Source organism: Apteryx rowi, unplaced genomic scaffold (assembly GCF_003343035.1).
Source record: "Apteryx rowi isolate R43461 unplaced genomic scaffold, aptRow1 scaffold_17, whole genome shotgun sequence".
Lineage (NCBI taxonomy): Eukaryota > Metazoa > Chordata > Aves > Apterygiformes > Apterygidae > Apteryx > Apteryx rowi.
In genome coordinates this window covers 5,040,770-5,067,925 of record NW_020447974.1, presented here as the reverse complement: position 1 = coordinate 5,067,925, position 27,156 = coordinate 5,040,770, and the positions used below count along the sequence as shown (strand labels likewise).

Below are 27,156 nucleotides of genomic sequence, written 5' to 3'. Positions count from 1 at the left end.
TTACTATAACTGTCTCTGTTTTAAAAAAAAATAAAATAAATACTAGTTTAGGAGCTTTGAGTTTGGGAAGAAAAAAAGGCAAGTGAAAAAACTGATGCAGAAAATCACTGTGCTAGATATGTTACAACTGTATAAAATATCTGTGCATTTTGATAAACACAGTCAATATCTGTAAATGTAGAAAGTCAATATGCCTAGCTTAGCACCACTTGCATGTTGTCCCTGCAAGTCTTTATCCATAAGAAATGTCGCCTGCAAGTTATTTCTCACAACTTCCAATGACTTTATCTGTTGGTATTTGGCTAGTTGTTGTAGTAAAGTAACAGTGCCTGACACTAAACACAAATCAAGTCTGTTTCAAGGATCCTCAGAGTTTTCAACACTGAACTTCTTCATTCTGGCATGCTTCCCCTAAAGTTTATTGCCTCTTTCAGTTTCCTTTGAAGTATTTTTCTAAGTTCTTATAATTGAATTAAGGCTGTTACTTCCAGTGATTCTTATCTCATTTAAAGAACTAATTTTTTTTTCATATCTTATCAACATGAAAAGGAGACTTGTGTTTTCTGTAGCATTTGTCAACACAAATTGATTCTATGTAATGTCTTGATTTTATGTAATGGTACGAGCAATTTATTTCTTGAGATTTGCTGCCTTAAAAGCTTTCAAAAATTGAATAGAATCTGGACTCTGATCCTGAGGAGAGTGAGCCAAATCATGTTATTACGAAGGACTTAATGCAGTGCTTTCTCCTTTTCTTCTCCTATTGCCTTCTAGCTCAACAGGTTGTTGCACTTAGTCTGGCATGCTTCACACAGAACTGTGATCAGTTTTTCTTGTTGATTAACATGATTCTGCATTAATATTACTGGGAGTTTTCCTATTTACTTCAGCAGGATCAGAGAAAGTGCCTGACGTATTCATCTTTAATGTGCAGAAGATGTCGGCATCTTAACAGCGAATCCTAAAATTCTTTATGAGGATGTTGTATTCCATCCTCCATTCCTTACCCACCTGCATTTCTGAGCTATTACAGAAAAACTTTTCATGGTCCCTGTTACATTCCTGTGGTGTAAGCGTTCTCAGTTAGAAATCTTTAAAAACAGATGAATCTCACAAGAAAAGACTTACTAAATCATCTGACAGGCATTTCAGTCTGAGTATAAAAGAGAAGACCATGGCTGTTCCTTTTTGTATCTTAACTTTTTTTTGTAACTGAAGTAATTTTCTCTCTTTTGCAGACAACTTCAGCAGCAACAGGCAGAGCTTGAAGTACATCAAAGAGATGGGCTGTCATCCTATGACTTATCTCAGGTGAAATTTCTCAATAGTTCTTTATTTTTGTGCCTCTGATCTTTTAAAATGCAAAGCAATGGCAGATCTCAGCAGAATTAAAAATACATTGTGATTATTCTTGAATTCCTTTTTGTCAAATATGATGGAGGGTATTACCTTCCTCTGCATATCTCAACAGGTGCCTGTTCCAAGTATACCAGCTAATGTTCATGAGGGTGGAAAGTCTGTCGAAAAGCCAGATGCTATCTTCTCCCAAGAGAGAGATCCTAGGTTTGCTGAGATGTTTGCTGGAATAGCTGCTTGTAAGTGAATGTCTCTGCTATTTAATTTTTAATATTATGCTAAGCATGGTTACATGATGTGGAACACAGCTTTTGAAGAGAATGAAGAGAAGGTACTATGTGGCAGAGAAATTTCCAGGTAAAGTCAGTCTTTCAAGACTGTTTCCTAGAATTTGTCTTTAGTTGGTATTTCCCTCAAAGACAATGAGGAGCAAAATTCCAGGAGTGAAGGAACTGCTGTACTGTCACTGGAGTTGCTTGAGTTTGGTTCTCTTTTCATTTCACAAGAGCAGCTTAAGCAGTGCAGCTCATAGATAGTAAACCTACTGGGCAGAACTTCCAGCTTCTAAATATGTATTTTCTTAAACAGCAGATGTCAGTTCATCTCAATAAGTAGACATGGATTAAGAAAGCTGCTAAGAAGTCTTAAGATGGGCCTGCATTTTTTTCTTAAATCACTTGCTTTTGCTTTGAAGTTTTCAGATGCATATGCTGCTTTCAAGTGTAATAATATCCTTGTTTCCTAGGGAGATGAGGCATCTCCAGTCATTCTATCTGTCCATCTCTCTGTGAGTCCCATATTCTTTTCCCCACAAATTTTTAACCTGTTGGCAAGTATTTATAAGAATGATAGGAGTCTCAGAAATAGTAAGTTCTTATACATTTCATGGAAATTACTGCGAGGATAGAGAGTCCTCGCTGAGTGCCCTCACCGAAGGATTTCTCAGCCCTGTTCCAAGAAGTAGCAGTAAACTTGTCAGTCGTATAGATGTAGCCTCAAAGTAGCCCCAGCTTAGCTGCCTGTTGCCTGAAGAGACAGGAATCATTCAGAAAACTGGCAGCTGAATGGGTCATCCAAAATATATCTGTAGGAAACCAGGCTCATGGAAGAACTTGTTAATTGTTTATTGTTCTTAACTTTCCTCACTGAAAAAGAAAAGTTTTTACATTTGTTTTAAATAAATCAATGTTCAAGTGTCACACAGTGCATGAGGGAAACAACCCACAGGGTTTAAGTCCAGGGGTGTTGGGAGATGACCTCACTGCATTGGTTTCTTATGTTTGACTTGACCTTTTCAAATGGAGAAGGCAGTGTAGCTGCAAGAGAGACTTGATATTCTGTCCTCCTGTTGCTGGGACCTTTGTTATTCCTGTTCATTGTTGTCTGTCTACTCTAACAGTGAAGTCAACAGCTGAGGCCATAAAAGGGGTCCATTAGAAGGTAGCAAGACTCCAATCCTGAACACCAGAATATGTTTTTCCAAGCAAGAACATCTTGCTTTTTGGCTGCCTTATTGGCTCATTTTCAGGCAGTTCTCAACTGTTTGTAGGGACGGGTTAGGGTTAAGGGTCTATCAAGCTGTGAGGTTATGTTCTTGGAAATACCATTACTCTTTTCAGTCTTACCAATTTACAGGCTATGCTTTTTTTGGGACATTCACCCTGCCAGAATTTCTCATGGGAGCTGTGATCAAGGTCTTCTCTGAATGATAAAAAGGGATGGTTCTCAGTTAGAGGGGAGATAAACTGTCCAAAACCAATATTGACAAACCTGCATGCTGCCTGCAAGACATTTGCATTATGCTGATACCAGATCCGATTCCTGGCTATGTTTTGCCTTTTTTTTTTTTTTTTTTTCTTCAAGGAACTGATAAATACAGGTTTGACACAGGGAGATTGACGCCATAATCGCATGCAGTGGCCACACGTAATTAAGCAAAGAAAGAGGGGAGAGAAAGTCTGGCTTCACCCATTCATGCAAATGCCTTGAGGCACAGGATGATGCAGTTGCTAAGGACATATTCATTCTACAGGTAGAAACACTGGTCCTACTAGGAGAAGAGTACATGACTGACCAGTAAAGGGGCTGCAGTACAGGGAAGGGGTTTAGAGAGAAAAAGGACTGAGAATCCCAGTAAAACACCAAAACAAAATAGATTTTCAGTGCTGTAGCAAAGGTGACAGTAAAGAGATAGAGTGTATAATCCCGAGTGGGAATACATCTGGGAGAGATGTGGGCCAGATTCAGAGATGTGACTAAGGAGCATTTGATGCAACTCAAGCAAGAGGTTTTAAAGGTGATTTATCTGCTGGTGAGCTGTGCCATTTCTCTTAGCCTCATCTTGGAGTACAGACCCCAGTAACTGCCATGGCAACTCTGATCCACTTGAGGAATTCCAGTTCATTTAGGGCATTCTCAATTTTGCTAGTAAGTCATTCTCAAATATCTAAAGCACCTGCAGGATTTTGGCTCTCTTCCAACCCTGAGAGCTTGGCATCCCAGTAAAGGATGGCCCTAGAAAGGGGAAGACCTCATGCAAGAAAGACATTATTGCAAAAAAATCAAAATCACTTATCCTTCCTCTTGAAGACATCCTTATCCTAACCCATTCTCAACTCTTCCTACCATATCCACAGCCTTCTCCTAGCTCTTATCTCTATTTCTTTCCCTTCTTTTTACATGACAGTATAGGTTCGCAGCCCAGACTTGATCTCTGTGCTGGGCAATATGTAGCCAGTGAGGAATTGAATGTCTGTATTACAGAGGAAAAGCAATGACAGCTTGCATCAGTGGCATATACACTTCTTCTCTGAGGCTCTTGTGAAGTAATTTGAGATGACTTTTTTCCTTTGGGAAGGAGAGCTTGGATTCTCACTAAGAACATAACGTAATAAGAACTTAGAGACAGCTAACAGAGAAGAGTTGGTGTGTGTTGGAGGCCTTTGCGGGGCCAGGCTCACCAGGTCTTAAAAGCTCAGGACCTCAAGCAGAGTCTTGCATTACTTGCAAGTTGAGTGGGCCTTGCATCCAGGAGAACATCTTATGAAAAGGGAGGGGAAATTGAAAAGAGCAAAGGGAAAAATGAGGCAGGTTTGATAACAGATGGTTATGAAGTGATCAGCAAGTTGCGGGGAGTTTTGTACTTGACGGATGTAGTAAGGGAAGATGCGGAAAGCGATGGAGGAATGGTGGAGCAAAACCTTTAAATTATTCTAAGGAAAAAAGTAATAGCAGTGAGGGTTTCCCTGGACTTCAGAGTAATCCAGTGTCAGAATATTAAATTAAAGGACTGAATGGCATTTTTCACCCAGACTCGTTTCATTCAATTAGAGATTGATCTCCAGTGTTTTTGTTGCCGTGTAAGGCTAGGTCATAAAAGTTAATGGCATCTCCGTATGTGTGTTATTCACTATGTTAGACTGTCTTCCACCCCACTGGGATGCATGAATCCTATTTCATGGCTCCCTCAAGCATTAGATTTTATAGGACACCAAAGACTGTAAGAGACCAGTGTTTTGCTTTGCTGCAGATCATGTACATAAACAAGTCTTGCAAACACCCTGGAAGAAAAGTGCCTCCAGCCTCCTGTGAGATAGCAATGCAGTCAGAGGCTGCAGGATTGTCCAGGTTTGCAGGTGGTCACCCTGATTTGCAGGCATGCCACCAGACTGCCCAGGAGAATCAGGTACTCTGCTCCTGCCGTCCTAGAGAGGAGGAGACTGTCAGCAAGTTATGACAGGGGCTCTTTGATACCGTTCTTGTGGAGTGCTTAATCCAACTGGGTGTGGGCTCTTAGCTGCTACCTCAGTACAAACAGGCTACAATAACAGCAGCAGCACTGGAGTGCTTCTCCTGGTGCCAGCAATGTACCCTTCCCTGAGGCTGTTCTCAAGTAGGCCACGCAGGCCCACACAGACCTTCTTCAGGCCAGGCTCATTTCATATGGCCTTATTCCATTTCCCCTGGCAGACTCTTCCATCTTTATTCCAGAAAAGCTGCATTCCCCTTTCCAGTCTACTCCTGGGACTTGTGCACCCATCACTTCTCCTGTCATCCAGAGATACTCTTTCTGTCCCGTTCCCCCTCCTGCCTACATGATCTGGAGCAGCTTCCAGTGGGGACACAAAAGCAAACTGTTTCAAGGTGGCATTTAATCCTTTGATGTAGCTTTGTTGTTAGTGTCTGGATTGAGTGGCCCAGAGGACACATACCAGTATTATTTTCCATGCAAACAATAGCATTAATTAAGTACATTCTGGGAAGGGGGTGTGAAAAAGACACAAAACAGCTGTGACTCCAGTTAACATACTGAAATGTCATATAGCCCTTTTGTGTATTCCATAGGGCTTTTTCATAAATGTTTAAGAAGAGAACAACAATCTCTGCTGTGTATATACATTGTGATTTCCATTAAATAATTATGCCTTCATTTTATCACCCCTAAATTTTTTCTTTTTGTGATTTGTTTTTCTTTTATAGCAGATAAAAAAATGATGGCCTCAGCATCCACAGCAGGAAACCAGCAACTTTATTCCCAAGGAAGCCCGTTTCAGCCAGGACATTCAGGAAAGACTTTCAGGTACTGTAGTCCAGATCCTGAAAGTATCAGCTTCCGAAAGTGGGGACAGTTCCACTTTGATTTGGTAGAAACAAAACAAACCTAAGGTTATAGGGCTTTCTTTACAACATGAATGATTTTTTTTCTTTGTGCATACTTAACTCTTACATGACATTTCAGCACTTGGACTAGGCTTAAAAGTTGAGAAGATTAGGATCTCTCTGTTAGAAATAGTGAATGGTAAATAGATACTTGTTGCTGTGATATAATTGGAAAAAGCTAAGAAGCAGCAACAAAATCATGAGGGGAAGTTTTAAAGGTGATTGGGGCCAAGCCCACAGATCTGACTGAGGAACATTCAACCGAACTAGTTGTTTTGCACTTCAAGTTCTCAGTAGTTCTTCAGTCTGCAAGCTGCCTTGGAGGACACCATCTGTCAGTGATCCAAACCAGCAGGGAAACCACTAGTAGTGGGAACAAGGGACGCTTCATCCGTAGTCTCTGATGAGGCCTGGATGCAGGCAGGAACAGTTTTCCAAGGCAAATTCAGAATACATATAAGGTGGCATTCTGATATTTTCTGAAGCATCTTTGAGTTATTCAGAGTGGATGTTGCTCCCTACCAGCTGGCAGTACGGATTTGGCTAATCTGAAATTTAAGAATTTGCATGCACTTCCAGTGACTTTTTTGAGAATGTGGTAACAGCTATTATATTTACCTCAGTATCACTATTCTTAGTATTCCAGTTCTAAGACAGTAATACTGAAGTTTATTCTCCTGTTTTAGATGAAGCCAAGGTTTTGAAAGTGAAGAAAAAGCCATTCAGAGGCTAGCATTGTCAGTTCCAGGCATTAGAAATCATCTTCAAACTGTAATTTTGTTTAATCAATGTGTTCTTAAAGTTGTAATTGCTAATAATCTCAGTGGGGAGAAATAAAACTTCTGTGTTCATGTTTTGTCCAAGTGAAAACCAAGAATAACTTTGGGGGGCAATATAACAGTAAATTAAAATGTCTTTTAATTGGATATTATACATTACTGGACGGTTGACTTGCTGCCTTGGGGTTTGGCTTATGGTTTATTCATTTCCTTTGTTAATTTTCCTCATGTTTAACTGTAGCTTTTTTTATACTACATCTCTATTACATCAAGCAGTGACACATCTGCCAGCATTACTGCCCTCGATAAACTGTCCTCCGTTAATGTTTTGCAGGCGGGAGTGTTAGGTTACTGAGCCTGGGCAGACTTTAGGCACCATCTTGCAAACTCCCGGTCTGCAGGTGTATATTCCAGGTGCAGTGCAAGCCCGTTAGGCAAGGCACTCACCAGCCTGGTTGGGAAGGTGCTGGCAGCAGGGCCAGCGCTTCCCATCAGCTCTTGTGTGCCTCCAGAGTTCAGCCACAGTTAGATGGACTTTCCGATCCAAATTTCCCTTTTTGGACACTCTGTGGTAGTAGAAACAACAATAATAATACAGACTCTGCAAAGAATTTCTAAACAGACATTTCGCTTTGGGGCAGCTAGAGAAACACAAAATAGCAAATCTTCAGTGCCTGCCACATTTTGCTTACTGCTCTGGGGGGATTCTGTCAGTCTCCTTAGAGGATTCAGGATTCCTGTTTCCTCTCTGCTCAACTTTGTTTACTCTTTTTCCCAATCGGGTCTCCTCTTTCTCTTTAAAATGATTGTGAAAATAGACAGTTGGGATGGGATTGGAGGAAGGGCGAGCTATTTTAATTGATATGCAAATGCATTTGTACAGGTTGTATTTTTATATATGTATATATGCACATTCACAATGTGTGTTTGCATATATTCAGTAGGACAGAAGACTTCCATGAGAAGCAAATGGTAAAGTGAAGCAGTCCCTTGGATAATTTTCCCTCTAATGAGGAATTTCAGGGGAATTTCTCTGTAGTAAAACTCCGTAATTAGGGAACAGCTAACACATAGACAAATTCCTTTGGAATTATTTTTCTTTTTAATTCCAAAGCTTTTAACCCTAGTTTATTTTTATTCTTTTTTATTCTTTTGCCTGGATATATAATTTTATGCTGTTTCTTAGCATCAGGTGGTGAAAATAGGAATTAAAACACTGCATTTTTAATATATAACACACTTTTCTTCATTCCCCTAGCAAGAAACAAATAAAGAAGTATTTATGCATATCTTCTTGTGCATCTTAATGGGGGAATGGTATTTAAGCAAATGCTTAAATACTGTTGACTGTAAGCACAAGTTTAAAATGAAATACCAGCTTGAATACTCTCTGCACAGTTTCTTTAATGTATTAGAAAATAAATTAATATGTAACTAAGTGTTTATGCACCATGTGTTAGACTGATTTTATTCTTGCAGGTCCTTTCAAAGAGATTATAGAAGTCTAATTCAAAATAATTTTGCCCTCTGTGTCTATTTGAATAAACATTTTAGCATGCCAAAATGTTTGGTAGTTTTTTGATGGTCTTAAGTAATTTTTAATTAAGACAAATTGAACATACTGATGTGATGATTATCAAAATTTCAGTATCTGGAATACAGTAGGCTCTGTTTTTGCTTCCTTAGTTCATCCGTGGTACACGTGCCTGGTGTGAACGACATCCAGTCGTCTTCATCAACAGGCCAGAATCTGACCCAGATATCTCGCCAGTTAAATCAGAGTCAGGTTGCCTGGACAGGAAATCGTCCACCTTTTCCAGGACAGGTATTGATTAAAGGTCTTTTTATTTTCATGGTCATTGAAGGTTTGCAATGTGTACTTTTTATAAAAGAATTCATACATCCCATTTATAATGTGATTAAATATACTTTGGCATTATCATTTGTGCCTGGAGAGAAATCGGTTCCCTCACTTCTGTTCCTTGACAGGTTATAAAGCTTAAGATGGCTGCCCCGTGCATAACTGCATTTAGTTTGTAATAGTCTTTGTAATAGTGGCACTTGCTATGCTGTCATAAATCCCAATAGAAGGTCTCAGTCTTGCACTTATTTTTGTGTGTGCACTGAAGTGAAATAAGCAGGACAGCTGTTAGGCTTTAATATTAAGCCTGTGCATTAAATCTTTCTTGGACCACGGCCTAACACCTGGCAATGTTACCACTGTTAGCAGTGTCACCAGAAAGTGGAGCATACAAATCCAGGCAGCATGAATCCACAGCCCGTTGCCCTTTCATGAGCACTGCCCAGTGCAGCTCACGCAGCGTCGTGTGCCGCAGAGTGAGGCACCGTCTGCTCAACAGCACAGGGCTGCGAGCCCTGAAATCCCCGCTAGTTCTGGGTAATGGGAAACACCCTGTTCTGAAACTCTTTTAAAGACAGAGAACATAAAATAACCACATTTGATCTAGCATTAATGCTGTTCATAATCACTGTTGGCTTTCCATTGGTCTGTAGGCTAGAATGGCACACGAATAATGGCAGGCACTAAATAATTTTCAGCAATTGAATTATTTGCATGTTAATTACATTGCTGCTGCCCAGCCCTCACTGTGCCGTAGTTGTTCCACCACACCTGTTTAAAGAAATTCAACTGAAACATTGACACATTTTTCATTTTTGAAAAATATGGAAAAATTGCTAATAATGACTTGAAAAAATTACTCATCCCTCTGATTGTCCAGGTGCTGTCCTAGTCAACAGAATTTGTGTGTGAATGTAGGGAATTTGGAATTCCTTCATCCATCCTAAATAAAATAAAGCAAGAGTTAAGCCTTGCAGAGGTGACATGTCGTGCACCCATTGTCATTGTGGGAACCTTTAGAAAAGCATGATGGCTTAGCTAGGAATAGAGCTGAAGACTTAATAAGCATCTTCATCGCATTATATGTCTGTTGGGATCTGTTCCCTCGCCCCCCTGCAACTCCTCTGGGTTTGTCCAAGCAAATAGCTCTGCTTGAGTGCACTGATTGCCAATAACAGTGCACATCATTAAAAGTACCCAGAGATGTAACCACTTTTAATTTCTATTTGTGGAGCTGATTAGGCAGTGAGTTTTTCTTGAAACTGCATGATTTGTTCATAAGGGGAGAATTGGGGAATAATTTACAAGCAGATTCTATCTGTAGCATTGTGTATTATTGTAGTACATGGTTTTGGGTGAGACATTTCACCTCTCTTAGTCTCCATGTACCTCTTTCAAAGCAGTTTTGTAGTGTTTCATCATTTGTGTAACATTCTTGGAGATCCTGTGACAAAGCTGTTATATAGATGAAAGTGACAGCAAGATGTTTTTTAATGCCCTTGAATTAACTCAGATGCCCACTTAAAGTAAAGTTAGACTGTTTCCTCCCTCCTCCCAGGGTTGGTGATTCACAGTCCTTCCCAAGCCTTTTACAAGGCAAGATAACTTTGCTCCCTGTACTTCTTAAGTGGGGAGAAAAAGCAACTCATTAACTTTGTAACTTCTTTGGCCATTTCCAAGCACTGCAGACTGATCATCTGAAAACTGCACCTATTCTCTGGGAATTTGGGTAACTGGGATTTTACTGTGGCACTGCAAAAATCTGGCAAATAGAGATAAATTCTTTACAGCTGTTCAGTTTGGGCTTAATTCTTAGAATAGAGGTGAAGGAAGTCAGGTTGTTGCAAACAGCTCTGATACTGAGTGCATGTGAGTTGACCAGTGGGAGAGCTGTAAGTGCTGGTTTATAATCAGCTGTTTTCCTCATGCAGCAATAAGTTGGTTTTGACAGAAGTTACATATTGCTGAAACAGGGATAATGTGCCTGCTCGCATCTGCAGAGTTTATTTAGCCTTTGCTTTATGTTGTTAAACCTTGAGTCTGCTGTGCTGCTCCTCAACAGTAAAACTCATTCCTTTATTTCACCCCTTTTTCCTCAGCAAATTCCATCCCAGTCTGGCAAGGCTCAGTCGTCACCCTTTGGGATTGGAACAAGTCACACTTATCCAGCTGATCCATCATCATACAGCCCTCTTTCCAGCCCCGCCACCTCTTCTCCAAGTGGGAATGCCTACTCTAGCTTAGCAAACCGAAGCGCAGGGTTTGGTAAGTTCTAAATGACACAGCACACAAATGCACTTAAAAATTAAACTCCAGTATTAACTTCATTTGAAATCATCAGGCTTGTTCTGGTGGATTTGTTGTTGGGAAACCCTGAGTGTAAAAAGGGTTTTGCTTTCTCCTGTTGAGCACAGTGGTCTGGGATGACCTGTTTTCTCCATACTACATCTCTACCACATCCAACAGACTTCAGAATGTTGTGATGTTTTGTGATACCATAGTACTTCTTTTTTTTCTTTAAATAACATCATGAAAGATTCAAAGGTTGCTTACTCCCCTAGTACATGTCCTCCCAGGCTGTGACTAGAAGGTTTGGTCCCTTTCCRCTTCTCAGGAGAACACTTAAATGGCACAGGCCAATTTTTTTATTTATTTATTTTTCAAATTCCTGTCTGCACGGTGTTGTCCTTTTGTCCAGAGATGACTTACTGGAGCTTAGCAGGACACAGGATTTTCTGTAGCCTCACTGTACCCCATCTACTAACCTAACCAGAGAAGGTGGCACGTTTTAAAATGGTTTTATTTTCCTGTTATATACTAATTTAGTGGCTTTCAGACTATGACTCAATGAGTGAACCAGAAAGGCTTGTTAGGTTTTCTGCACTCCACCTGCAAAACCATATTCAAGAGTAAAAATTTATAGACCAGTTAGTGATAAACACACGTGGAGTCCATGAAAAATGTTGCTAGTTGATAATCTGCAATTTCAAGAAGCTTAGGTAGCATTGTGCTTATTTATGTAGTTTCTCCCTTGTCTATTGAGAATAAAATTGAAGTTCTCTTGCAGATTAGCCTCACTCAAGAGTGTAGACCTGTGCTGCACTGCCGGGACTAAGTGTATTGAAATGGAACGCTTCCCACAGAGCTTATTCATGACTCCATTTCCACTAGGCTTTGTACATTTGTTTATGAGACAGCCTGCATTTCAGGCCTAAACTACTTGGCAAGAACCCTTTCACCTAATGAGAAACATTTCCTGACCTACATCACTTTGGATTCTATTAATAACACAGCCTTTACAAAGACAAATGTCTTGAACCTCCAGCTGGCAATAACCATTTTGCTGAAAAGAAGCATCATTTGCCTCATTGAGTTAATTTCAATATGTTGTTCCAGGGAAAAAGAAAAAAAAAAAAAGTTGCAGCTTTCTTTTAAAGGATAACTTAGGTGAATTTTATTTTGACCAGCAAAATGGCTACAGGATTTCTGAGTCAACTGAATTATTTGTTGTGGTAGGGTCAGTAAGGGAAGAGATGTAATTATCTGCCTCAGGTGTGTTAGAAATAAGCCACTACAGCCTGTTTATTTTCATGGAAAATGTTTACTTTATCTGTTTTGCTTTAGCTGGTAGTCAAAAAAGATTGGGTTAAAGACGAGTTCTTATGTTTTCTGTAGCAATGACTATGGAGTGGTGACTGATTTTTCCATTCTTTCTATCATTCTTTGTGAAAACTGTAGATTCTGGTTACCAGAGACCTGACATAACATGGCACATGGAAGCATCTCTGTCGAGTCACTCTTACAGAGATCTCAGCTCTTGGTGGAGGGTGCCAATAATCTGGGAGAACCAGATCAACCAGCCTTGGTTCTTTGCAGGGAGGGAAATAGGCAAAAATAATAGGAGTTATTATTTTTAAAAAGGGGGGAGAAGGGAAGGGGGAGAAGAGAAAATGTTTGGAGGGAAGGCAAGCTTGCTTGCTTGCATGCTTGCCTAGCAGCAAGTTTTCTAAAATGCTAACTCTTAGAAGACGACACTGCAGGTAACTAAAATAGAAAGAGAACTACCTAAATGTTTTATACATTTGGAGCCAGTCTGTAGAAGTACAGGGTAAAATCACACAGAATCCAGTTAAATGTGAGTGGTGACTGTACTCATAAAAAGTGTGTGTGCAATAGGTGACTGAAGTAATGTGCGTGGCATCATGTTTTTTCCAGTAGACTATTTGAAAGAAATCCCTGTCCCTGAAACGATCGTTTTAAGTGTATCTACCATAAAATCTTGCTGTTCTCATTACTTGCTCTGAACTTTAAATGGCATCACACTTTTAAGAAACCATCAGCATATGAACAGGATAATAATTTAGCTGTAAGTTGCATGTTATAAATAAATCATTTTGCAGCTTTAATATTGAAGGACAAGATAGCCCTGCAAACAGCACTCTAAACAAGTTAATGTCTGCATTTAAGACAGCAAGGCTGTTGATATTATTGTTTTTACATCCCTTTACAAAGTCTGAAAGCATGCTGCTTAGGTGAGTAGGTAATACTGCTCCCACTGCTCTAGCAAGAAGGAGTGTTTAAAGAAAAGGAGCATTCAGACACTGTATTCTGTTTGGTTCTTTTAGTCAAATGACAAATATTCCCTCTTAGTGATTAAAAAACAGTGGGAGGATGCTAGAAAATTGTCTTCCATTGCCTTGCTTACAATGTCACTGTACATGTTGCTGTTAGCAATTTACTTGCTGTGTCTGTGCAGCCATGGCAGTGAACTTTGCTCTCGGGCTGCCCTGCAGCCTGCAACCAGTGCTGAAACTCCTTCGGCTTCCAACCTCCAGGGGCAGGTGGTCACTCAGGGTCTTTGCTCTGAAACTCATTTACAAACACGAGTGTTGTTAAATGAGGTCCCAAAGGCAGGCAGGCATTTTGAAGGAGCTGCTCTCTGACATCTGCCTTTTCCCTCCGTCCAGCCGAAGGTGGTCAGAGCAGCAGCCAGTTCCAGGGGAGACCTTCTGAAGTCTGGTCCCAGTGGCAGAGCCAGCATCATAACCAGCAAAGCAGCGACCAGCATTCGCATCCACAGCCCAGTCAGACTGAAGTGTTCCAGGTGAGGAGAGTTCGTTGAGCCCAAAGTCCCTGTAAGAAGCTCTCACTGCTGATTCGAATAACACTGGCCCTCAATGAGCTGGGGCGTTAACAGGGCTCGTCACAAGTACCTTTTGCTGTGTGCTGCCATGGGTTTGCACTGATAATAACTGATGTTAACTAGAACTTAGACAGTTTTGTTTTGTGCCGAAACGCGGCAACATTGCTAGTTTAAATTGCTTTGTTCCCTTCTTTTTGCTCCCTTTACTTGAGGCTTCAGCATTTTGTAGAGAAGCCATAAAATAGTCCTGACTACAGTTACTTTCTTATCCTGGTGCTGACCTCTAAAATCCCAACTGAGTCCAATTAGGAATCAGTCTAATTCTCTTTGACAGTTCAGGCAGGAAAGGCGTCTGATACTGCATAGAAGATAGTGGCCACTAATTTTTTAATGCTAAACACAGTCAGATATCATACAGCTGGCAAATAATCTTCTTCAGCTACTTTTTTAATGTTAAGTGTAGTTTTAAGCCTTCACTACAGATGGAGCAGGGCTTTATATGTTAACTAATAAGGTCCCTGTCCTGGTATAGCTCATTTTTCACTTAGATTAAGAAGACGTTTTGCTACAAAATGATGCAGATAGATGCAGAAAACACAGTTCAGGCCCCAAGCAAGGTTTAGAAGTGGGGCACCTTATTATCTTTTACTCTTTTTAAAGAGAAAATTTGCCTGCAAGATCAGGCTCATGCTCAGTTGTCAGGAATGCAGCAGAATAGGCATTAGCCTGAAAATGTTCCTGAGTGAACCATTGTTTCGCACAGGAACAAATAAGATCACTACATCTAGAATAACTACCTGCATGTTTTTGCCCTATGGCCCAGGTAAGATAAATCAAAGTTGCTTCTCTCTATATAAGCAAAGTGTAGTCGCTTTGCACATACTTTAACCCAAAAGCATATACAGGTTGATTCCGGTGGAATCAGTGGCAGCATGGTTCAGAGTTCATAGAATCAGAGGGCTCCAAGGAATATCTTGCTTTTGTTTAAGGCAAATGCTGTGGCCCAGTGAATGTCTTACGAAATCAGTGGAAGGGAAAGAAAGGAAGAATTGGACTTCACCTGCAGAGTTCTTGGAGGTGAATTTGCATTTGGAGGGAATTAAGCTAATAGCTGGATGTGCTGAGAAAGTTGGATGAGCTCAGTTCAAAGGCCTCCAAGAAGTTGCTTGGACTATTTGTGCTGAAGCCAGGCCTGGCTTGGCTGGACATAAGGAAAGAGGAAAACTCAAAAGGGGAGCCACCCTGCTGAGTCTTTACCTGGGGAGACCTTGGCACAGAGGCCCCAGCAGCAGAAATGCCTTCAAAGATATGGAAATTTAAACAGGGAGAGGCAGCTACAGCTTCTCCTTAGCTGATGAGGAATGTGGGAAAACATACAATAAGTGCAAGATTTGGTCAGAAAATGCAGATTGATCCTGGCGGCTGAGAAACTGTGCCAGCTCTGTCCATTGCCTCTTTTATCACCATTGACAGGGGTGCTAAGGATCCTCAGATGGATTTCAAGTTTTCTTTATTTTGGGGTAACTCTTCGGTACGCAGCTGCTCTTGCTGCTTATTCCTTCACAGAGCAGATCTTGTGAGGTTTGTATTTGCTCTTTAGGTTTTGTTTTATTGTAAGGATAATGATCCATCCCTGGCAACACTTGGCTTTGCAGTAAGAGCTTATTATTGTAAGGGTTGACAGGAAAAGCAAGCATAAATTCTGGTTTTCTCAGCAAGGGATGTCTTTTCCCTGTGGCTTCAATCTCTGGCTGGGAAGGAAGATTGAGTATTTTTGAAGCCTCCTGCAGGGACCTCACTTGGCTTAAGACACGTGGGAGCAATTACCATGAAATCCCCTTTCTGCTGAGAAGTTTCCTCCATTGCCTCTGCCTTTGTGAAGCACGTGAGAGCTGCTTGGTCAGCTTGTTAGCCGGGGGGAACGTCCAATCTTCAGCATTTTTCAGAGGACAAAGAGCAGTAATATGCTTGCTTACAGAGTGCTAGTGAGAAGGTTAGACCCTCCACAAACCTGCACTGATATCAGGGAGCTCCTTTCAGTGCGCACTGGGTAGTTCTCCAAAACCAGGTCCTTGAATCAAATTGAAAAGGGGAGGGTGCAGTAGGGCTCAGGAAATGACCTGCTTTTAGTGCTTGCTTGTATGAGATGTTGCGTACTTCCCATATCGCACTGCCCTCAGTGAAATCAGAGGGCTGTCTTCAGCTCTCAGAAGGATTTCAGAGCCCATGAGGAAAAGGGACAGAGGAATAACAAGTCCTTTCTAGTAAGCCCACTAACTGCTTTGTGTTCCTAGAGGATATCCCACAGGACACTTCCCCTCGTTCACCTTCTGCACAAAGACTCTAAGGTGATTTGGAACACTTTGCCCTGAAGAATAAGTGAGATGCACAGGCAGAATTATCAAGCATCTGTTTAATGTCTTCATGTCATCAAAAGATTTTATTTCCTATGCTGAAGAAATCACTGGGAGGGTAAAAGCAGCTTCTGCCTTGCCCATATCCCTATGGCTTTGAAGTTTGTTTAATTATTAGTAGCATAGCTCCTCAGCCTCTGTTAAGCACTTGTCACTCCAGAGTGTCCTTGAAGTTATCAAGTCCAGTGATTTCCCATATCTTAGCCTGTTGCCACAGACTACTTCCGTTATGTTTGGGAATTGCTTCAGCCTGGGAGAATTGTATAGGGTTGCTGAAATCTGGCTTATTCAGAGGAGCAATCCGAAACCTCTGTACCACTGAAATCCCACGTGCCTTTCAGAAAAGCTAAAGCAAGACATAAGCAGTGCATAAACCTTAACCCAGCCCCCTGCACAGGTCTGTTTTTCGCCTTATTTATGTAGCCTTTGGTCTTTTCTGGTTTTACAATGAAAAGATGAACAGGAAACAGTTTGTGTCTGGATAACATATTAGAAAGTGACACTTCACTTTGATTTTCCTTATCATGCAGGACATGCTGCCAATGCCGGGGGATCCAACGCAGGGTACTGGCAATTACAACATTGAAGATTTTGCTGATCTGGGCATGTTTCCACCGTTTTCTGAGTAGCTTGTGAAGCAGAAATGAAGTTCTTCTCCAAGGCCATTTCAGTGTATTTTTGGCTCTGCTTTTTCTGTGTTGCATTTCTGTAGAAGCTACTAAAACAAAAGTCACATTTCTCATATATCAGATAGTGGTGTAGAGCTTGCTCTCTCCTCCTTGGGGTGCGTAAGTGCCAGCAGAGGAGTTCCAGCACTTGTTGGTGTTCATTGACAGCTCCTTTTTTTCATTTTTATTTTATTGTCATCTACCTCAGAGATGAAAAACTTTGCTTGATTTAAAAAAAAAAAAAAAGAAGTCTCTGAGTCTTAAATATTTGAATGTGAATGATACCTAATATTCCCCTTGGTAATTTTTAAATAAATAAAGAAGTAACAAAGACTAACAGAGAAAAGGTAAGGTAATGTCTTGTTACAGTGCCTACCGTTCAATTTCGATGCCTTGCTTTAAACTTAAGTTTCTGGAAGCAGACACAATATGCTGTTTTCTTTGATCCTTGTAGTTTTTAAGTCAGTTTAAATGTGAGATTAACCAACATAACGTAGGCCTCTGACCAGAAGATTCAGCTCCGCCTTTTCTAACTTAAACTTGAATGTGTGTACATTTTGGTACTTTATGTATATCTTGTGCTGTATGAAGTGATTTCCTGTACTGGTTTCTTTTGCCTTTAAAAAGGGTCCATTCTGGAGCATACTGAAAAGGTTGGCAATGTATGAGGAGGATTTAGAAGCTGGAGGATTCTCCATCACTTCACATAGTTCTTACTTTTAGTTCAGGTCGTTCTCTATTAAGAACAAACATTTACTTACATAAGCTATTAGTCTGTTTTTGCACTGAACTGAGGCCTATAATTCTATCAATTTCTCACTGGTTGCTTTAATTTTTATTGTTCTTGCTTTCCCAAAATGATTGCCTCATAAAAATGACTATAAACACATCCAGATCATCATTTCTGTTTTAGTTGCATATCCCTTCTGTGAAATACTTTTTTATACTGTGAAAGCTCACATTTTAACAGTGCAAGGTGGTGGCCTATTACAACAAAATCATCCGAGCTCATTTGCTACAAGCAGCGAGGTGGTTTTGTAGTGTACGATGTTTTTAGAGCAAGTTGGTAGTAGATATCAATCATACTGTTGTCCTCTGATTACACAGTGATGATAACCTGAATTTTTGCTTGGATTCCCAAGCAGTCCCTTCTGTTTAAACCTACTATATGAGATTTTCAGCTTACCAAGTGCTTGGAGGCTCTGACTATTCTGAATGCTATATGCTTTTCTGCAGAGGTAAGCTAATTACCTTCCTCTTGGGCTAATCATCTACTATATATATTCAAGCAAATTTGTTAGAAAGATTTTTATTTGATATTGCATATGCATGATGAGTTACAGAGGTTGGGTTCTAAAATCAATGTTTTTATCCATACCGGTTCTCTTGGGATGGGGGAGAAGGAGTCACTCATAAACAACAAGGAACCCAGGATTTTTTTAATAACCTTTGAGGTATGAAAAGTTGTAGCCAGCCTTTGCAGAAGGGGGAAAGTGGCCAGCTTCCCTAAGCCTTTGCATATTCAGGTCTGGCATCACAGACCTTGAAACAGCAACAGGAGGGCTTAGCCCCCCACCTAAAAGATCTCAGTTTCTGCAGCGATTCCTAGCCTCTGTGGTCTGACTTCTCATAGCTCCTCTTGAAGTCTGGGGTGTCTTCCAATGGGAAGGGCCACACATGTTATTGCAGCCTGTCTTGCCAGGATAATATCTTGAAAAGCCACCAGTCCCCTGTCCTGCAGCCCACTTTGGCCACACAGGTTCCATGCTGAAAAGCAGCACAGGCTGCTGGGCCACAGCTAACGTGCCAAGGAGACACTGCCCTAACCCTAACCGCTGCTTTAACCGTATGGTGCTTTTCCCATCCGACTTCGCTCTCCTGGCCTTCTCATAGAACAGCATGTAGTTTTCAATATCCAGGAGGAGTCTTTCCTACTGTTTTTCTTGCTATATCTGGAGCCAGTTTCTTACCCTACGTGCAAGTGGGGCTGGAGATTTTTTTTTTTTTTTTTTTTTTGAAAATTAAATCTATTGTTGGGCTACAGGCGCAGTACTGCAGAGGCCTCAAATCCTCTGCGCTCTCGTTGCCTCACCAAAATCACACTGAAAGCAAACAGAATAGGGATCTCTTCTCTTCCAGAGATAGGGAAAGTACCTTCTTAGATGAGAAAACCATGCGTTAATCATTTAAATACATTCTCTTGGAGCCTTCTCCTTTTCTGCTCGTGGCGCTTGGACAAATGACTGCTCGTTGAATTAGATGARCAAAGCTCTGCTTTCCTTAGCATGAAATTCGCTGATGTCTGTAAAAGATGCTTATATGCCTACAGGCTGAAGGGAGGCAGTCGGCATCTGCACAACGGGCACGCTTGTAAAAGGAGCAGCAGAGTCTGTGGCATGTAATCATGAGGGAGAGAGCAGTAATGAGCACTTTGTATCTCTGTACCGAAGGCACTTGACGTGATGAATTTCAGTTCTTCTACAATTTTTCAAAAACATTTCTCTGTAAAGCAAAAAAAAATTGAAAAATGGTGTTCCTCTGCTTCAATTTACCTGACATGTTGCTCTAAATATATTTATAATTTACCTTTGATCCTGAATCCAATCTAAAAAAATAGGTTTTATTTATGTATTTTCTTCCTCCCAATATCAGTGCAGATACTTTCCTCCATGTATCATGTTTTTGTACTACCATAGAAGGATTCTCATATACGGAATTTGATTGTGCAGTTAGAAGTGCACTGTTAGCAGGAATTCAAGAATGTCGTCTTCTTTTTTTTTTTTTTAATACGGTATTATTGCTTTGAAGGCAGTATGCCTGAGGCATCAGAGCATGGACTGCCTGTCATCTTGTAGACCACTCCTGCCTTTCTGCTTGGGAAAGGGGATGGCTACTACATTAAAGGGCAGCCTGGACTAGTGCCAAGTCTGGGATCTCGTTGTGAGCCGTTGTCCTTCCCCGTTTCCATCCTGACATGCTGAGCCAGCGCTCTCTCCTCGGTTCCCCACGCTTCCCTGCGTCCCCTCCAGATCCCAGCCATCGCGCCTCTGCAGCGCTTTCCCACGGGCAGGCGGGGTTGCCACTTCTGAGCCAGCGAGGAGGGAGCGCTTAAAGCCTTTGGCACCGTTGTGCTTCAGACCAAGCGAGCAGGCAAGTTCAGCGTTTGCTAGTGCTGCTGGGCATGCTGCAGTACCGTCGCTGTGTGCGGCCGTCGTGTCAGTGGCTAGCGCCTTCGCATCGGCCTCGTCCCAGTTGCTGTGGCAGAAAAAGCTGCGTCGCATAAGCTGTGCTCTATCTTTTTGTCACGTGTTTGGGTACTAAAGCGACTTAGTTGCATTATTGCTGAGGCTATAAAGTGCATTTGGAATGCTAACGTTTTTATTACGTGCCGCTAGTGTAACTGCTGGCACTTTGGCTGCCAGCTTGCAGAATTTTACAGGTGGTGAATTTCTTGCTGCTTTTTTTCTTTTTTAACTTGGAATTAAAGCTGTGAGTTTTGATCAAACTGTGTTGCAAGCACAGTGCTTCTTGAAACTGAACCTTCTGATTTTTAAACTGGTGGAGCAAGAAACTGCAAATATTTATGGTCTGGGTGAGTTATTTCAATTAGTGGGCATGTAGACTGAGAACATTTTAGATACTGAAGTATTTACATTCATTCATTCAAGCTACAAATCCTGTTTAACAAGAGGGACTCCATCACGCTACTTGTTAAAAGTGCTACTGGCAGAACGTACGGTGATGCTTTAACCAGATAGTTCCATTAGTAGCTTTTTTGCCTTTTTTTTTTTTTTTTTGAAGTACAGTATGAAACTGTAAATACTTCTTGCAGTACTGCCTTTTTAACTCTTAATTACTTTTGGCACAGTGTTAAATAGTGTTGGATTTACCCAATTGCTATGACATATATTTTTATACATAGGTGTACTCTTTTTTCGAGAATAATACAGCCATTTTGTCATTAATGCCTTATCAGTGTCATACTGCTGTTGCTCTTTGTTTGCAAGGTATCAAGTGGACTAATTTCTAGTTCAGATATTTTCACTTTCCCTGGCAGTGCTCAAGTTTGGATTCAGGTGATTTTTGCTGGAGTCCCATTTTTCATGGTTGTTAGCTTTGAGAAGAGGAGAATGAGGGTTTGGGGGTTTTTTTCCTTTTAATGGAGAAAAGAAAATGTGATGGCATCTAATTGTCTTAAAAGGTCAGTCTTTTCCTACTCTAAACCAGAGTGTATTTCACRGAATTGATGACTGTGGGCACTGATTACTTTGTGTAGATTAATGGTCTTTTTTTAATAAGAAATTAAAAAAAAAAAAAGAAAACAACTCCAAAAAATGGGCTTCTGTCATTGTTAGGCACTTGGTTACTTATCTGTTTAAACTCTTCATATTGATGTGAAATTGTGCTGTGGATAAAGTGTATTTTGTACTTCTGAATGTTCTATATTTATGACTAACAAGTACAGAATCAGTTGTGTGTATGTATAACTAATAACTGCCTTTTTAAATTTCATTAAAATAAAAATGTCATGAGCTGTTGTTAATTCTTGTCTTTCTGTAAATGAAAGGGATATGCTATCGGGAAACATCAAGCAGGAGAAAATCCTGAGTGATGAAAGTCATGCCAAAAATCAGAAGATGAGGCTTTGCCTCACCTTTGCCTTGGAGCTCTCCGGGTGAGAGTTCCTCCTGCTGTGTGGTGTGGCTGTGGACCTGAAGTTCCCGTTTTACTTTTCCGATATGAAGGCTGTCCAGAAGGAGAGGGATGTTAGTTTGAGACCTCAACTTCTAAAAGAAGTTCCAGAAAAGCATTAATTAACAACCCTGTTCTGCTGATCAAGCTGAGATGTGTGAGTTGGTGTCTCTATTGTGTAGTGTTTCGTTGCCGCACAAATGGTTTAGAATTAGTTCACAGTCTGTGGCAATTTTTATTCACTCTTTGGGGCAGCATCGCAGTGGTTTCTTTGTCCACCTTTTAGTCTCATTGTACGAATGGAAAAAATACAAGTATCCTTCCCACAAATATTCTGGTGACCTTTTCAGACTTCATGTAAAGTGTGTTTGCCTTTCAGAGTGGTTCTTCATTGTATTTATACTGCATTTCTTTGTCTACTGATACGTTGAGAGCACAATTTACCTTGCTAATAAATCCAAAACGCTGATGACTGGACCTCTGCAGGAGCTGACGACGCTGTGCTGGAGGGCTTGCATTCCTGTTGCGGGGTAGGTGGTGTTTGCACAGCCCGTGCTCTGTCATAAGGGCTCTGCCCATGGAGCGCAGACATCCGCTCTGCCGGGACCCGGCAGGACGCCGCTGTCGGAGCGGGAGCAGGAATGTTCCTGATCAGACACGCGACCAGCCCCACCGGCTCTGCAGGCTGGCCTGCGACCTGCTCGTCCCAAAGGGAGAGGCAGGGTAGCTGCGACAACTGATCAAAAATGTTCATTCGCGCTGCTTTGCTAGGAAAATTGGATTTTCAGCAAAGCAATGTTCTTTTATTGCAAGCGTCTGTGGAAATACCAATCTTCGCAAATGGGTATGCCCCAAACCCTAAGCTCCTGTTTGGAAATGCAGCATGCCTACACCACAGGAGCTGTTTGGTGCTTTTATTTATTTCTTTTCATAGAGTCTTAGTTGCTTTTGAAGGACATTATGCAGACAGACTGGAGTGCACAGAGTGGGTGGTGTGCTGGCACCAAGCAAAATATGGTGTGGTTGGGCTGGGTTGGGATCCCTCCGAGTGCTCCTTTCACATTGGTAGTTGCTAACCTGTGCTCTTAGGTGCTAAATCAAGTGTGCTTCTGGGCACCAGACTGACAGCTGGGTGTGGAAGTGCTGGGAACTATTAATTTTGGTGTGGAATCTGGGTTTGCAGATGCTGGATGTGAAATGGAACCAAATGTTCAGTCACAAGTCACTATAGCTTGGCACGCTCAGACGCTATGGGAGGAATCCACACGCAAAGACTGGCGTGCAAGGAAGAAGTGCATTTGAGGCTCCCTGTATCCCTACAGTTATCACCTTTGGCTCTATAAACTGGCACTAATGACTCACAGTAACAGCTTAAGTCTTCATTATGATGATAGAAATATTTTTTTTCTTAATTTTTCCATGGGAGCAAATTCTTAGCCATATTTCCATCAATATACCATCATAGTTCAGGAAGTATTACTCACTTAATTTTCCCACTCTCTCTCCAAGTTGGATGTAACGGGGACAGATACAGGATGAATTCTTCCATCCTTTTTTCACCAAGATTTTCAGCATATTCCTGGTTGGAAATACTTGGCGGCATCTTTCTTCAAACTTTTTGTTCTGTCCCACATAAAATAAAATGGAATCACTTGAACTGTATTAATGGATTTGGGATCAGATTCAGAGGTTGCTAGGGCATCTTTTCATTAGCTCTGGAAAAAATTATCTTCTAATTATAGACTGGCACTAAATATTAATATACAAAACGTGTCATTTGGGACCCAGTTGAAAAAAATGTCAACCTAAGGCCAACACATGGAAGATGCACATGCAGCAGTGCTTAAGCGCAATTACCATGGCTGTTGCAGACAAAATATAACAGCTGTGCACACATTACTGTAATTACAAATATGCAGGCACAATTCTGAGGGACAGAGAAAAGCCCCAACTGCAGCTTGGAAATCTCTTCCAGCATACATGCCCTATTAGAGAAGATTAAAATTACCCAATGCTTTGGGGTGTGCTGCTGCCTCTTATAAATAGCAGGTTCCTCTTTTTAGCTAAGAACGTGATTTTTTTAATATTTGAAACACTTAAAAAATTGAAGTGTAGAAGCACTGCAAGGTTAAACTACTTTGGTGCACCCTATCATCTAAAATATGTTTTGGGTAGCTCACATGAGCATTTCATACTCAGACTCTGCCCATGCCTCATTGCTGTGGCTAATGACTCCTTTGCTTAAAGGCCAAAACTGTTCTGTGTGAGGCCCTGACAGGAGGCAGCTTTGGTCTGCAAAATAAAATCACAGTATAGTTATTTTCCACTTAACGCTGGAATTACTGGCTAGACGGTCAGGCACGCTGTCACTGAAGAACAAACATTTTGAAGACCTAGACTGCTGCTTTCTTTTGGTTTTGATACCTCTAGCTTGCTAAACATACAGGAGAAAATCCCATCCTCACAAACATATGTACAACCCACACTGTCTTCAGTAGATGTAGTGGGAGGCAAAGATTGGATCATAATACTTTCCACTTAGAGAAGGACTTTGTATTATGGGATTTATGTCAAATGCAGACCTCCTCTCTTCCTTAATTTCTTTGTTCCACGTAATTTCAACTTGGGCCAAATTGAGGACGTGGCATGAGTGGAGGCCCAGAACAAGGGATACCAAAGCATGACTCACTAAGGAGGCATAAATGCTGTGGGATTCCTTCATTTCATCTGAATGTCCTGACTTCGTTTCTGGTTCACGTAATTGAGCAGAAGAAGTCAGGAGGCAACACTGTGTACAGTACTGGTGTTGGGTTTTTTTTTAAGGGGGTTCTTGATGGGTGTGTCACCACCTGCCTTCCTCTCCAGCCACCAAGAGAGCTCAGAGTAGTGCGTGTGAAAATTTAGGGTCACTGGAGGTGGTCTGGACCGGTCTGTGCCTATGAGGGAAAGATGCAAGTGTGCCGCCTTCCCAGGCAAGGTCTGCTTGTGGGAAACATGAACCCCCGTGCAGCGTCCTTTCTTCGTAAAGGAGGCAGCCAGGAAAATAGCTCCTGACTCCCATTGCAATGTCCCTTTGGCACCAGCTTGCAGAGCTTGGTGCACTTCCCTCCTCCCTGTTCGCTCAGGCTGGTGTGTGACCACTCGACCCCTCTTGCCCATGCAAGGCTGCTCATAATGGAACAAATTAAGCTATGTTAAAAAAAAAAAAAAAAAAAGATAATCTGTTTTTAGACATATGTTTTACAAGGCACCGACTAATCATAGCCTCTTCCTTTAATACCACGCACACGTGTCATCATGGTTGTCTCGTGTAGTCAGGGAAAGCTCTTACCCGATGATTTATTCAATGACCTATGAAAGGATCTTTGTTGTTTTACCCAATGAATCTTAAACACTAAAGTTTTGCATCTATTCTGATACAGTGTGAAAAACAGCAAACCCTTTTAAGTGAAAAGTGCCTTGATTTTATTTCATGCAACCCTAAAACTAGAAGGTTACAGCTTTATGGAGAATTTGCAGGACTGATAGTTTGTTAACTTTAACGATTACATTTTCCATTGTCTTTAAAAAAAAATGCATTGGTTTGGGTTGAAAAAGAAATGGTATGCATTGAAATTAGTGAAATTCCTATGAAACATGTTTCAATTATTGAGAAACTAAAGTGTTCAAAATAGTGCAGTTCCTTTAAATCATGGTGATGCCTGTTACACGTAGATGCTTCATCTAAAGGGTTCTGAATTGGAGTTTGTTTAGATTCTTAACATATTTTTTTGTGACCTCCATGATTTAAGGTCAGAGACCTCAGCAGGGAGTCCGTGGAAATTGTTGCTTTAATCATTTTAGTTCTAAAGATTCATCAAAGTTAGGCGAATTGACCTAAATTTTCAGATCCTGCTGAGGGAGTGGGGTTCTGCGCTAACCTACCAAGGTTGACCTGGATATATCCTCTGGTAATGAAATACTGTAGCAAACCAACTGAAGCAAGTGTCAGTTACATAAATAGGGCTACTAAAAGACAAAAGCCCAAATTCAGTAAATGGTAATATTTGGTATTTATAGATTGCTATAGATATGCATGACACTTCACAGCAGACTGCACCCACTCAGCACAGCCAGCAGATTTCCTCTGACAGGTTTGTAAAATCCCTTATTTTCCCGCTTGTACCCTCGTGTCAGTAAAGGGTGGGTGAGTAGATTTTTTGTATCCGTGCTAGTAAGATGTCAAGAGAATTTTGCAAGACTGTTTTAAAACCAATGAAGACTTCAGCACTGAAAGGAGATCTTTATTAGCAGAGGTGGGAATATCAGATACCACATTCCTGTTTTTCTCTTGTTTTCTTGCTCTTTTTCCCATCAGGGGTATGTTTCACAGCCATTTAAAATGCTGGAGCTGAGCTTCCAGCAACAAGTCTGCTAATAACTCCTATTTCCAGGGGGTTCTAAAATTGGGTTAAAGATACCCTGAAGGCTCCAATTTCTTTGCTGCTAGTCTGCCATCCCGAAGAGAACAATCCTTTTAAAAAAAGACTTTCATTTGTTGCAGTTGTTTCTGATGAAGTGAACATGTGCCAAATGCTGTGCTTGTCCAGTTTTAGAAAATCATTCCCCATTGCCTATGAAAATAACTGCAGATTTTGCAAACGCATCCAGAAACACTGCTGAAACGCTTGCTCTCTTCCTCCTCACCACGCTCAAGAGCTGTGCAGGAACTGAGGAGAAGGTCTGATTTCTGAATTCAGGATCGCAGCCGGCCTGTGCAGCCACAGCCGCACACTGCCGCTGGGGAGGGTCGGTTTGGCCATTCGGAAAAGCTCTTCCCCTTGCGGAGTTACGGGAAGGGGGTGCTGCGGGGCTGCACCATCTCCAGCCCCGGCCAGCCGCAGCCGGGGCCGGACAGCCCTGCTCCCGCGGGCGGTGGGACGGGCGGCCTCCATGCGTCCCCTGTCCAGCCTTCCTGCGCACGGAGGAGCCCTGAGAAAGTGCTTTGTAACGCTGCTCTCCAGACTTTATGTTGCCCAGCTGTTCCCACAGCAGTCCTCCTTTGCAGAAATTTGCTTTACAAAGAGCAGACCAGTTCCTTAAAAAGACTCAAGCTGCTGACAAAAATCCCCACAAGCCGCTGACAAAACCCCAGAGATACAGTCTATCAGCTAGGCCATTCCCTGAGTTGTGCCAGCAGCTTTTCCTTTTTATTACAGGCACTGAGAAACCAAAAGAGGGAAGAAAGAAACTAGAATGAAGAAACAAACTAGTTATAGCCTGATTTGGAACATTTTTTTGCTGGAAGTTTTCCAATGTTCCATTAAATGAAACCTTTATTAACAGCACAGTAAAACACAAACAGAGCAGTTACCAGACCTAACAATAGTGGGAGAAGTAAACAACAAGGATGTTTAATGGGTAAGATCACAGTTTAGCTACCAGCTAAAATATCTTCCAGTAGGATTAGTTCCCCCAGCATCACCCAGCAGCTGTATAGGTTGGTTTGCACGTGGTTCCTCGGTCAGATGTGAAGTCTACTCTGTGATCTCAATGCTATAGCAAAAGTATCCTCAATTAAATGCCTGGTTCAGATTATCACAGT

The 27,156-nt window shown here is 41.4% G+C and overlaps 1 protein-coding gene across 1 annotated transcript in view; it reads left to right on the top strand.

The window, feature by feature from the left end:
• The window catches only part of ARNT2 (aryl hydrocarbon receptor nuclear translocator 2), an 84,491-nt gene extending 67,650 nt beyond the window's left edge, over positions 1 to 16,841 (top strand). The window contains exons 12-18 of the mRNA XM_026060564.1: positions 1,239 to 1,311; positions 1,472 to 1,595; positions 5,836 to 5,935; positions 8,481 to 8,619; positions 10,755 to 10,920; positions 13,623 to 13,759; positions 16,743 to 16,841. Coding sequence (XP_025916349.1) covers positions 1,239 to 1,311; positions 1,472 to 1,595; positions 5,836 to 5,935; positions 8,481 to 8,619; positions 10,755 to 10,920; positions 13,623 to 13,759; positions 16,743 to 16,841 — 838 coding nt within the window. The remainder of the gene's footprint in view (positions 1 to 1,238; positions 1,312 to 1,471; positions 1,596 to 5,835; positions 5,936 to 8,480; positions 8,620 to 10,754; positions 10,921 to 13,622; positions 13,760 to 16,742) is intronic.
• Positions 16,842 to 27,156: the final 10,315 nt, after the last annotated feature.